This window comes from Dermochelys coriacea, chromosome 1 (assembly GCF_009764565.3).
Source record: "Dermochelys coriacea isolate rDerCor1 chromosome 1, rDerCor1.pri.v4, whole genome shotgun sequence".
Classification (NCBI taxonomy): Eukaryota; Metazoa; Chordata; order Testudines; family Dermochelyidae; genus Dermochelys; species Dermochelys coriacea.
The window spans coordinates 40,419,626-40,431,958 of NC_050068.2; the positions used below are offsets into that span (position 1 = coordinate 40,419,626).

The 12,333-nt window shown below is 38.9% G+C and overlaps 1 protein-coding gene across 3 annotated transcripts in view; it reads right to left on the minus strand.

Annotated features, from left to right (window-relative positions):
- Positions 1-312: 312 nt before the first annotated feature.
- The window catches only part of MICU2 (mitochondrial calcium uptake 2), a 270,237-nt gene continuing 258,216 nt past the window's right edge, over positions 313-12,333 (minus strand). For all 3 annotated transcript variants that reach the window (XM_038387100.2, XM_043504291.1, XM_043504292.1), the window contains exons 9-12: positions 8,945-9,116; positions 8,542-8,650; positions 2,237-2,394; positions 313-1,139 (exon numbers count right to left, since the gene is read on the minus strand). In XM_038387100.2, the coding sequence (XP_038243028.1) occupies positions 1,035-1,139; positions 2,237-2,394; positions 8,542-8,650; positions 8,945-9,116 (544 nt within the window). In that variant the 3' untranslated portion in view covers positions 313-1,034. The remainder of the gene's footprint in view (positions 1,140-2,236; positions 2,395-8,541; positions 8,651-8,944; positions 9,117-12,333) is intronic.

Sequence of the window (12,333 nt, forward strand, 5' to 3'; positions counted from 1 at the left end):
CTGTCACTATTTAAGGGCTTGTATCTCATTATATGTTGTTTGTATTCTGGGGTAATAAATACTTTAATTTTTAGTTATCTCTGTACTTACATGACGCTGCCTTGGTAACCTTGCTCCTGAGATAATGTAGGCTCACTATGACACCTTTGTTAAGATTAAAAAACCCGATAAAAATAATTGTAGGACAGAGATGGACAAATGTAGTGTTTGGTTTGTTAAACACTGAACCACGAAGTTGTGACTAAAGCAAGATGATTAAGACGACTGCAAACTATACTGAGCACAATCTTAAAAAATGACAAAGGTCTTTACTTCAATTTTCGAATTTATTCTGTTTGCTGAGGAAGTCTTAAGGAGCCTATTCACTTTCACAAAGCATTTACAATTTTCAAAGCCTTTGTAAACAGTCTTAAATTTCCAGTTTTGATTGAGATATGTTAATCCTATTACCAAGGCAGCAAACAAAAGTACATTCATATGGATTATGGGCAGTTCATAATAGTGATGACGTACAAAACAATAGAGTCAAGTTTTCCTTTTTGATACCAAAATCTTGCATCTCCTAGGGATTGTGCAAGTAGTCTGTGCCTTTGTAACCCACAGTCCCTATAAAGGAAACTTGGTAGGTACATTTTGGGTTGGGCTATATTGCTGTATTACTGGTCTTCAATTCTCAGGTTGTAAATGCTATTTCTGCAGCACATTCAGCAAGTGACCAGTACTAAAACTCAGATACCCTATATGCTAGAGAGCAGGGCCAGTCCCCACACAAGAATTCTGCTGATGTCTATTTTTGTAAACTTTAGCATTTCCTGGAATGAGTATACTTTTGTGTGGAAGCTAGATGTCATAACAGTTCCACAGGCAAACCTGATTACACTGATAAATACTGTAAAATTATTGTATTAGAAATTCGATTAATTAAATATTTAGATTGTATAACAATTTACACATGATTTAGCCAGCATATAAACAAAAATACGTGAAAACCCCAACCTCTGACATTTATAGTAATAAAAGAACAAGTAACTTATTTAGAAAGGGCTTTTCCCAGTTTGCTTCCAGACTTCTTTTGCTCCTTTAATACTTTCTCTTTTCACACATTTCCAGTATCCTTGTACACCTTGCTGTTGTGGTATCTGTTATCAAGAATAACAACAAAGTTACATAGTTTTGTTCCATCTTTACATATAAAATACCTTTCCTATATAATGGCTGTTCAACACACAAAGGCACAGCAGCACCATAATGCTACTGCTTCCACAGTTCATATGGATAATACTGAGTATCATAATTAACACATCATTACATCCACACCAGCCAATCAGCATTCAGGATTCCTCAATATGCTGAAATCCTATTATTTTGCTGTACAGCCTGTGTTTCTCAGACAGGTAGGCAGCTAATCTTGATTGGCTGGTGAAAGTCTTTTTTCTCTTGGTGGAAAATTTCATTATAATTAGTATTAAGCCAAAACTGCAGTTCCAGTCTGGATTCAAACTTTTCTATTGATCAGGGAGTTCAGATCTGGCATTCTGGTTCATGTTCACCTTTAACTACAAACCGTTTTAATAAAGAATTAAAATAAATGCTGAACAAGTTTACATCCCCCCAAATAAAACAAGAATACCATTGAGAGGCCAGTTTACCAAATATCTGCTCTTCCTCACATTATGGCTGTTAGAAATTCCCAGTTTCTCTTCTATACCACCAATGAGCTAATACTTATCCTATAAGAGATACTCCATTTAGAATTATAAATTCAGATTATAGACCCTAATAAGAGAAATCAATTTGCTGCATAAAATGCCGATGTATCCCAGGATGTTAACCTGGGGGAAGTGATACAAAAGGGGAAGCATGCTCAGCATGACTGGTGTGCAGATACACTTATTACAAACTCAGTGAGAGTTTCTTCTCGGAGATGCCTGCTTCAGAGAGTTCCTCAGTTCATGTCCGAAAGACATTATCAGACACTGAATTCCAGATCCTTCAGAAGCATTTGAATGTTTAGGAGCAATATAAATGCTAGGTAATAGGGTAGTTTTTCTTCAGTACTTAGTAGTAGTAGGAATCATCAGTTTTTAATGTTTTTTCCCTATCCACTAGTTTTGCCTTCACTTCTTCAAATGTTAACACAGTAGAATTAAAAATTCCCAATGTTAATATTTTTTGTGTAATTTAAAGACAGTTAAATACTTTCATTGCAGATTTTAGACAACTCTAGTTTTGTTACCCGTAAGCCTCGATACATCCTGTTCTTTAATACTCCCAGAAACTCTCCATGGCTGAGGCAATTGTCTCCATCTAAATCAAAGATCTTGAAGACTGTGTCCAAAACATTGTCTGAGAGCTCCTGTCCTGTTGCCACTTTTACAGCTCTCTTGAACTCAGCTAGTAAAAACATAATAATGTTAATGTTAATTACACATTACAGAGACACGAAGAAAAACTAAACACACATAAATAGTGGGATTCTGTACTAATTTATGATGTCTTCTGGGTATCCTAACCTATGGTACTTGGGATGTGTGAACTAGTAAATTATATTAGAAGACCTCAATCCACATGCTCTTGAGCTTGCTTTGCATTTCAATGCAATCTTTGCAGCTTGTAGTATGAGCTTTTAAAATATATTATTTCTTCTGAAGCAACAAGAACAAATGGTAATCATTAATATTTGCTGAAAATAGCTGCACGTTAAAAGAATTAAGTACTTTGGGCTTACACCTGTGTATGTAGATTGCAAGCACTTACCCCTCAAAGGTCTTATAAAAATACTAACATTTTATTTGGAATCAGTCTAATGCTAAATAATTCCTTATTAAAATCTTTGACTGTATGGCATTTGTTTCAAAGACACACTTTACTTCAATTGACAACCCTCTCAGCTATTTTTTTTTTTAAACAGCCAATAACTATCAGCACCTAGAAAGTGCATAGCACTTTATAGCACACAGGTTTATGCGCTTTTTGGTCGTTTTTTGAAGAAGGCTTTAGGAACTGGTCTGCCCTTTCTTGAATGAGGGGAAGAGAGGAACGTTTAATGGAATTTGTGGAAGCAGCAGCCACCATACCATTGTGGGCCTCCATTTCCCCCTCTATCTTTTGCCATCCTCTTTTCATATTTTTATTATTATTTATGTGTATTGTGGAACTGTCTCGAGATCCTGGCCAGGGCCCAACACCCTACTGTGCTACAGGCTGTATACACATCATAAAAAAAGCAAATCCTGCCCCAAATAACTTATGGTCTTAGTACATAAGAAACAACAAACAACTACAAAAAATATTGGGGGTGGGGGAGGAGGAATGTGGAGGACTGTTAGGATATAGATATTCAGGTCTGCCTGTAGAGGCCTATACTTTAAGAATTTAGGTATATGTTTATCATTTAGCTAGTAATAGAGGTATACAAGAAAGAATCTGTGTAAGGGCCTTCTCTCACTGTGACAGTCTGAGGCCCTGTTCTTAGGCCAATGCCTTTGGCTAAGCACTAGAGGCAGCCATAAGCTGGGAAGTGAATGGTCACATCCTCACATTCCAACCTAGTCAATCTGGGGCTGTTAGGAAGGTGATCCGATCTATCACCTCCAGAGAAAGGGAAGAGCCTAGAAGATGTAAAAGAAAATTTAGTTTGATAGTTTTCTGTCTGGTAAGAATTCACTTATCAATAGACAACTGGGAAACCTTTATGTCTTTATAGATGTAGTTGTGGAATCCTCACTTCTGTATTGTTTTGTCATTATAGTTCCCACTTTGCTATTATTTTTCTGCATGGTCTCTGTCTGGTTCTGTGATTGTTTCTGTCTGCTATATAATTAATTTTGCTGGGTGTAAACTAATTAAGGTGGTGGGATATAATTGGTTAGCTAATCATGTTACAGTATGTTAGGATTGGTTAGGTAAATTTCAGTAGAATGATTGGTTAAAGTATAGCTAAGATTATTACTATATAAATTAGGGGCAAACAGGAAGTAAGTTGGGATTCGAAAATAAGGAAAAAGGAACTTGGATTTAAGCTTGCTGGAAGTTCACCCCAATAAACATTGAATTGTTTGCACCTTCGGACTTTGGGTATTGTTGCTCTCTGTTCATGTGAGAAGGACCAGGGAAGTGGGAGAGTGAAGGAATAAGCTCTCTAACAAGGACAAGATAACATAGAAATGATTATGCTTAACACAATAAGCAGCAATCACAGCACACAAACTGCCTAGATCAAATGTTTTATAGGCATCATCATGTTTTAAGGAGGGATTTGGAGAATAATAATGAAGAAATAGTAGTTTTATGTATTTTTATGGGGAGCTCCTTCCATGTATAGCACACTGCTCCTACTAGGAGGTCCACATAGTAAAATTGAGGCCCCATCTTCACAAATGAATGCTGTTGGTAACCCTGAGATAAACCCAGCTAGTTTGAAAGCACATTAAAGGAAGGGCTACTCATGACTTAGTTCTGTGACACAAACGAGTTGGTTTAAAGAAAAGGAGTACTTGTGGCACCTTAGAGACTAACAAATTTATTTGAGCATAAGCTTTCGTGAGCTACAGCTCACTTCATCGGATGCATTCGGTGGAAAATACAGTGGGGAGATTTATATACCCACACAGAGAACATGAAACAATGGGTTTTATCATACACACTGTAAGGAGAGTGATCACTTAAGATGAAAAAAAGAAAAGGAGTACTTGTGGCAGCATCCGATGAAGTGAGCTGTAGCTCACGAAAGCTTATGCTCAAATAAATTTGTTAGTCTCTAAGGTGCCACAAGTACTCCTTTTATTTTTTGCGAATACAGACTAACAGGGCTGCTACTCGGAAACCACTTAAGATGAGCCATCACCAGCAGGAGGGGGGGAAGGAGGAAAACCTTCCATGGTGACAAGCTAGGTGGACCATTTCCAGCAGTTAACAAGAATGTCTAGGAACAGTGGGGGGCAGGGTGGAGGGGAGAAATAACATGGGGAAATAGTTTTACTTTGTGTAATGACTCATCCACTCCCAGTCTCTATTCAAGCCTAAGTTAATTGTATCCAGTTTGCAAATTAATTCCAATTCAGCAGTCTCTTGCTGGAATCTGTTTTTGAAGTTTTTTTGTTGAAGGATAGCCACCCTCAGGTCTGTAATCGAGTGACCGGAGAGATTGAAGTGTTCTCCGACTGGTTTTTGAATGTTATGATTCTTGACGTCTGATTTGTTCCATTTATTCTTTTACGTAGAGACTGTCAACCCCCTGCTCCAGATCAGAATCCCCCTCCTGCACCCAAACTCCTTCCCAGGAAAAAGACTTGTATACAGGGACCCCACAAAATTTAATAGCCCCAGGCCCACAGGAGAGTTAATCTGGCTCTGGTTAACATATATATTGTCAGAAGTTAACTATTGTAATTGAACAGTTCATGTCTATGCTGTATTCTGTTAATTCAGAGATCAAAAGGAGATCTTAACATTTAAATGAACTGTAAATATGGTGATATCACTGTCTTGATTTCTCTTTGAAGTATACAGCAAATCACCTGCAAATGGTGGAAAACAGGTAACTTCCTTATGTTAGCTTTCAGAGTAGCAGCCATGTTAGTCTGTATTCGCAAAAAGAAAAGCAGTACTTGTGGCACCTTAGAGACTAACAAATTTATTAGAGCATAAGCTTTCGTGAGCTACAGCTCACTTCATCAGATGCATTTGGTGGAAAAAACAGAGGAGAGATTTATATACACACACAGAGAACATGAAACAATGGGTTTATCATACACACTGTAAGGAGAGCGATCACTTAAGATAAGCCATCACCAGCAGCGGGGGGGGGAAAGGAGGAAAACCTTTCATGGTGACAAGCAAGGTAGGCTAATTCCAGCAGTTAACAAGAATATCAGAGGAACAGTGGGGGGTGGGGTGGGGGGGGTGAAACAACATGGGGAAATAGTTTTACTTTGTGTAATGACTCATCCATTCCCAGTCTCTATTCAAGCCTAAGTTAATCGTATCCAGTTTGCAAATTAATTCCAATTCAGCAGTCTCTCGTTGGAGTCTGTTTTTGAAGCTTTTTTGTTGAAGGATAGCCACTCTTAGGTCTGTAATCGAGTGACCAGAGAGATTGAAGTGTTCTCCAACTGGTTTTTGAATGTTATAATTCTTGATGTCTGATTTGTGTCCATTCATTCTTTTACGTAGAGACTGTCCAGTTTGGCCAATGTACATGGCAGAGGGGCATTGCTGGCACATGATGGCATATATCACATTGGTAGATGCGCAGGTGAAGGAGCCTCTGATAGTGTGGCTGATGTGATTAGGCCCTATGATGGTATCCCCTGAATAGATATGTGGACAGAGTTGGCAACGGGCTTTGTTGCAAGGATAGGTTCCTGGGTTAGTGGTTCTGTTGTTTGGTGTGTGGTTGCTGGTGAGTATTTGCTTCAGATTGGGGGGCTGTCTGTAAGCAAGGACTGGCCTGTCTCCCAAGATCTGTGAGAGTGATGGGGCATCCTTCAGGATAGGTTGTAGATCCTTGATGATGCGTTGGACAGGTTTTAGTTGGGGGCTGAAGGTGATGGCTAGTGGCGTTCTGTTATTTTCTTTGTTGGGCCTGTCCTGTAGTAGGTGACTTCTGGGTACTCTTCTGGCTCTGTCAATCTGTTTCTTCACTTCAGCAGGTGGGTATTGTAGTTGTAGGAATGCATGATAGAGATCTTGTAGGTGTTTGTCTCTGTCTGAGGGGTTGGAGCAAAGGCGGTTATATCGTAGAGCTTGGCTGTAGACAATGGATCGAGTGGTATGATCTGGATGAAAGCTAGAGGCATGTAGGTAGGAATAGCGGTCAGTAGGTTTCCGATATAGGGTGATGTTTATGTGACCATCGCTTATTAGCACCGTAGTGTCCAGGAAGTGGATCTCTTGTGTGGACTGGTCCAGGCTGAGGTTGATGGTGGGATGGAAATTGTTGAAATCATGGTGGAATTCATCTGGACCCATGGAAAAGAAGCCCTTGAGGAATTATAACATTCAAAAACCAGTTGGAGAACACTTCAATCTCTCTGGTCACTCGATTACAGACTTAAGAGTGGCCATCCTTCAACAAAAAAGCTTCAAAAACAGACTCCAACGAGAGACTGCTGAATTGGAATTAATTTGCAAACTGGATACAATTAACTTAGGCTTGAATAGAGACTGGGAATGGATGAGTCATTACACAAAGTAAAACTATTTCCCCATGTTATTTCTCCCCCCCACCCCACCCCCCACTGTTCCTCTGATATTCTTGTTAACTGCTGGAATTAGCCTACCTTGCTTGTCACCATGAAAGGTTTTCCTCCTTTCCCCCCCTGCTGCTGGTGATGGCTTATCTTAAGTGATCACTCTCCTTACAGTGTGTATGATAAACCCATTGTTTCATGTTCTCTGTGTGTGTATATAAATCTCTCCTCTGTTTTTTCCACCAAAGGCATCCGATGAAGTGAGCTGTAGCTCACGAAAGCTTATGCTCTAATAAATTTGTTAGTCTCTAAGGTGCCACAAGTACTGCTTTTCTTTTTTCCTTATGTTAATCTGTGTAGCTAATTACTGGTGATGCTTAGGAAATAGGTCTACTTCAGAGTCTGGATGACTATTATTTACCTAAGAACTCGGAGCTGTCAAGAGAAGGCCTGGAACTGTATAAAAAAACCCTTGGGTCCTGATCCTTTTTATCTCAGATCTGCTTGGTGCTTTAGGCAGGGGAAGTTTAAGTTCTAAAACTGAGCTCTCCTGTCTCACCTGGATCACCTGGATATGAACATTGGACTGAATCTATGGACTAATTCTAAGAACTCTTTGTAACTCCAAAGCTCACCATCTCTACAATGAAACTGATCTCAGAACTGTACTCATGTCTGTGTGTATACTGATCTTTTAACCAATACTCACTCTCTTTTCTTTTTAATACATTTTAGATTAATTAATAAGAATTGGCTGTAGCGTGTATTTGGGTAAGATCTGGAATATTCATTAACTTGGGAGGTAGTGTGTCCGATCCTTTGGGATTGGCAGAACTTTCATATTTAACTTGGCTGTCTGGGAGGGAGCCCAAAGGCTAGGTTACTTTTAAGGGAACTTTGTTTTGGCTTCTGAGTAACCTGTAAGATATAGAAGCTGTTTTGTGCTACCTTAGCAAATCTAAATACTGGAATATTCACCAGCTTTGGGGATTGTTTGCCCCATTCTTTGCACTTTGCCCTAATTGAGTATCCTCAGTGTGCCTCGCCTCCCCTCCCGCAGCCCTGACCCCGGTCACAGATACACTTAGGTATCACTAAATAAATTCAAACTCTTGTGGGTGATTCTGTGAATAGTATATTACAGCACACATCAGAATTTAGAAATCCTATCAACTTGTGGTTATAAATGCTACTGTTCCTCGTGCAAGTTAAATTAATTTGTTATAGAATTTTAATACTACAGTTTTTGGAATCCTGATGTTTGAGGTAACTTATTCACACAATCCCTATGCAGTATACTTTCTTCCTGTTATTTAAAGGTAAATATACTAAGTTTTCTACTACTTACCCAATTTAACAGGACGATTAGCTACAGTAAACATTTGCATGGCAATAGAAAAGTCTTCTAAGCGATTTGTAAACTGGCAAAATGTCTTGAATTCGTCCAAGCTGATATTCTAGAGTACCAAAAAATTCAAATTAGGTTAGATAATAAATTCAGAAACAAGTAGGTCTATTTCCTTAGAGTTCTAGTATTTAGACATTACTGTGGTAATCACCTTTAATAATTCTGTTTTCTAGTTGTCAAATGATCATCATGTTTATGGATAGCAAAATTAAATCTGAAAGGTTGCAAGAACTCCTCTATTTGAAAATAAGTATATACCAAAAATGTGGTTATCTAATTAGAAACTTGCACTTGAACTTAAAATAAGAAAGCAAAACAAAAATAATATATTCTATGTACCAACCTCTCCTGCTTGGATTCTCTCTCTCACATTTTGCCAGTAAATTTCATTGTTTTCTTCATCAGTGAAATACAATAACCATTCTGCAAAGTCCTCTTTTCTCATGAAGTTCAGACCCTTTGAAAACTGTATGAATTCCATTTCTTGCACCTCTGTTTGTAAATTTTCCATAAATCTAAATGTAAAGAAATACAGTGAAGTACATAAAATAATCATAAGTTAGTACTATTAATACTAAACTAGTTACTCAACTCAAAAAGAAAAGGAGGACTTGTGGCACTTTAGAGACTAATAAAATAAATTTGTTAGTCTCTAAGGTGCCACAAGTACTCCTTTTCTTTTTGCGGATACAGACTAACACGGCTGCTTCTCTGAAACCGTACTCAACTCAGTAGAAGAAATAGTAACATTTTAAAATCTATGTAACTACCCACCTACAAATATTACAATCACGCTAACTGTTTAATATGTCAAAAATACAGTTTTAACTGTGCATGTAAATGTTTCAATGCTGTGTTTCAGTAATTATACCACTAGGGTGCTCTCTAAGTCTATGTACATTCATGGATGTTGCAGTCAGTGTTACACTAGTGAACACAATTACCCGGAGACAAGAATAGGCAACGAAGTGTGTATGCATATATAAAGATTATGTGAACCTTTGATGACCAGCCAGTAACAAGACAATTGAATGCAAAGGGACTGACCTGGTAAATATAGGTTATGGACTAATATGTGGTTTATGCAATTTAATGTTAAAAATTGAGGAATGAGAGAATTGGAAAATGGCTAAAGATACTATACCCTAACAGGTTTCAGAGTAGCAGCCGTGCTAGTCTGTATTCACAAAAAGAAAAGGAGAACTTGTGGCACCTTAGAGACTAACAAATTTATTTGAGCATAAGCTTTCGTGAGCTACAGCTCACTACATCGGATGCATTCCTAAAATCCCTAACAGTCAAGTCACAAGATTCCTGATCATGAAAAGGTGATAGAAGAAAGAAACTTAAAACCATCAATACAGGACAGCACAGAGGAATGGTAATTAAAGGTCTCAGAGGTTATCAGAGGCTTGGTAAATCAGGTAAATATTCATTAGAAAATGGATTACGATGGAATATGATTGGCATGAAAACAGTGCTGAAAATATGATATCACAGCTATTTGGGAAGGTAACGACAAAAAACAAGAGCACAATCTGATGTAGGAAGGCGTGACATTAAGGGATTTAGGAGATTATTTCCCCCATAAAAGATCCATGAAACAGGCTACAATTGACAGCAATAGAAACTACAACTGTAAATGTAAGAGTGGCTTTGAGGTTCCTTATTTTGGATGAGATAATCATGGTGGGGTGGGGGTATTCATTTCTGGCCTTAAAATCTAGGAATCTGGGGAGCTGTCACGCACTTAATAGTATTTCCAAATATCTTTTCTTTCCTATTTTGTTAATTGTCATTTTATTTCTGTTGCCCACATCCTAAGTGGTTACATTTTTATTGGAAATCTAAGATAAAAGGGCACTTATTCTCAACAGTGCCATTTATGATTTGTCTCTCCCTGTGCTTTCTTCTCAATGTCCACAGGTTCTAACAAGAACTTGGTTTTATTGAGTTGCAATAACTACAGAGAGGCTGAAATAAAGTACATTTATACTAGGACAAAGTAATTACTTGGAGAATAGAGTAGCAAAGAAAGTGTCTGTACAGCAAATACTGGTAGAGACTCCTTTGCTTATCAGTGTTTGCATGGCCTCATTGTATTTGAATTCTTTCCCCTGAATCTAAGGCCTTTTAGTCAGTGCAGCTATCTTTAGTTCTTTAATGAGATCACTTGGACAATTAGCAGCTTGGAGCTCTGTGTTGTCTGTAGGGGGATATGTCAAGATTGCCTTTGCAACATAAGCTCTCTCTTGTATTTTCCTCCACATAATTAGTGCTGCATAAGCAAGAGGGTGCATGAATAATGCTTCATTGCTCAGGACACGCAGGTGAAAGAAAGACAGACAATGGAATGGATTTTAAGCAGTAGGCTATAACTTCATTAACATAACACTGGGTAGGGGTGGTATATGCCCACCCCATCTCACATATCAGTCATTTAACTGGATCCAGTGTGGAGTTAGAGGTCTCCCACCATATAAGCAATGACCTGGGGTAGACCCCAGGACTCAGCTTGTTCTGAGTCCTCTAGCTCTCCCACCCGTGAGGGGGAATAGAGAGCATCCAAGTGGGGACCTCAGTCTGCGAAGACTTCAGGTCTCCCCTTCTCCCCAGAGGCACGAGATTCACCAGCAAAAATCCTGGGTCTCATTTATCTCTGGGAGCTGGCCCTTTTAGCTCTTACCTGCACTAAACACAGGCTGCAAGTTGTGACAAACTATACATTCCTATAATAGCTTTTAAAATTAGACCTCCAAAGCCTATACTTCTTTACCCCAGCTGGGATTCCACAATTTGCTGTGAGGAGGGCAAAAAATCTATCAGACCTCCATCAATTTTGCCCAACGGGAAAAAATTATTTTCTTATCCCGAAACACAGGCAATCAGTCAGGTCCACAGTATCCTGGAAATACAGCTTGCTATCTACAACTAAAGAGAGGGAGGGCAGGGTAGACAAAGAGGCAAGGGGCTCCTGCAGCCCAGGGAAAAATTTAAATTGTTGGGGGAGCACAGGGGCCAATCAACTCCCACTCTACTCTCAGCTAGCCAACAAGACGCAGTGAATCTGAGGAGAAGGGGGAGCCTGACATTTTCGGGCATGTGCTCCCCTCCCTCTGGCAGTGGCAGCATCCCTCCTGACGCACGGGAGCTGGACATGTGGTTGTGACCTGGGCATATAAATTTACTTTAATCGTAAGCTGAATTGGTAAAAAGAGAGTAAAGGTCTATGAATTATTACAATAATTTGTTATATAAAACTGTATCTCAAGGGCTCTCTCCCCTCCACCTCCCTTTGGGGTCAGAGCATTCTTCCTGCTGCGGGGCCAACCATCCCCCACCCCCCACTGAGATGGGGTGGATTATCTATTTAGATGTAAGGAATTCAGTAAGTATTGCATTTCATGCTAGTAGGTTTGTTCTTGGCATGCTGGAGTGGGAAGATTTCATGCAGTACCAAATATTTCTCAGAGCAGCAGCTGAACAATGCAATTTAAAATTCAGATGTGATCTTTCCCCATATTTTGAGTTACCAGCATATGACTCATCACATCAGGGCATTTTTATTACCAGATGTGAGTTAAAAATCCTAATGAGTTTTTTTTTATTTTTAGTAACACTTTTTGAGAAGTATCTAGCTAGGAAGGAAATCTTGGTAGCTTGATCACATTTATATGACTAAAACACTTGATTGTGGGTGTTTTTCTATGTACCTGCTAGTATCTGCTTGCA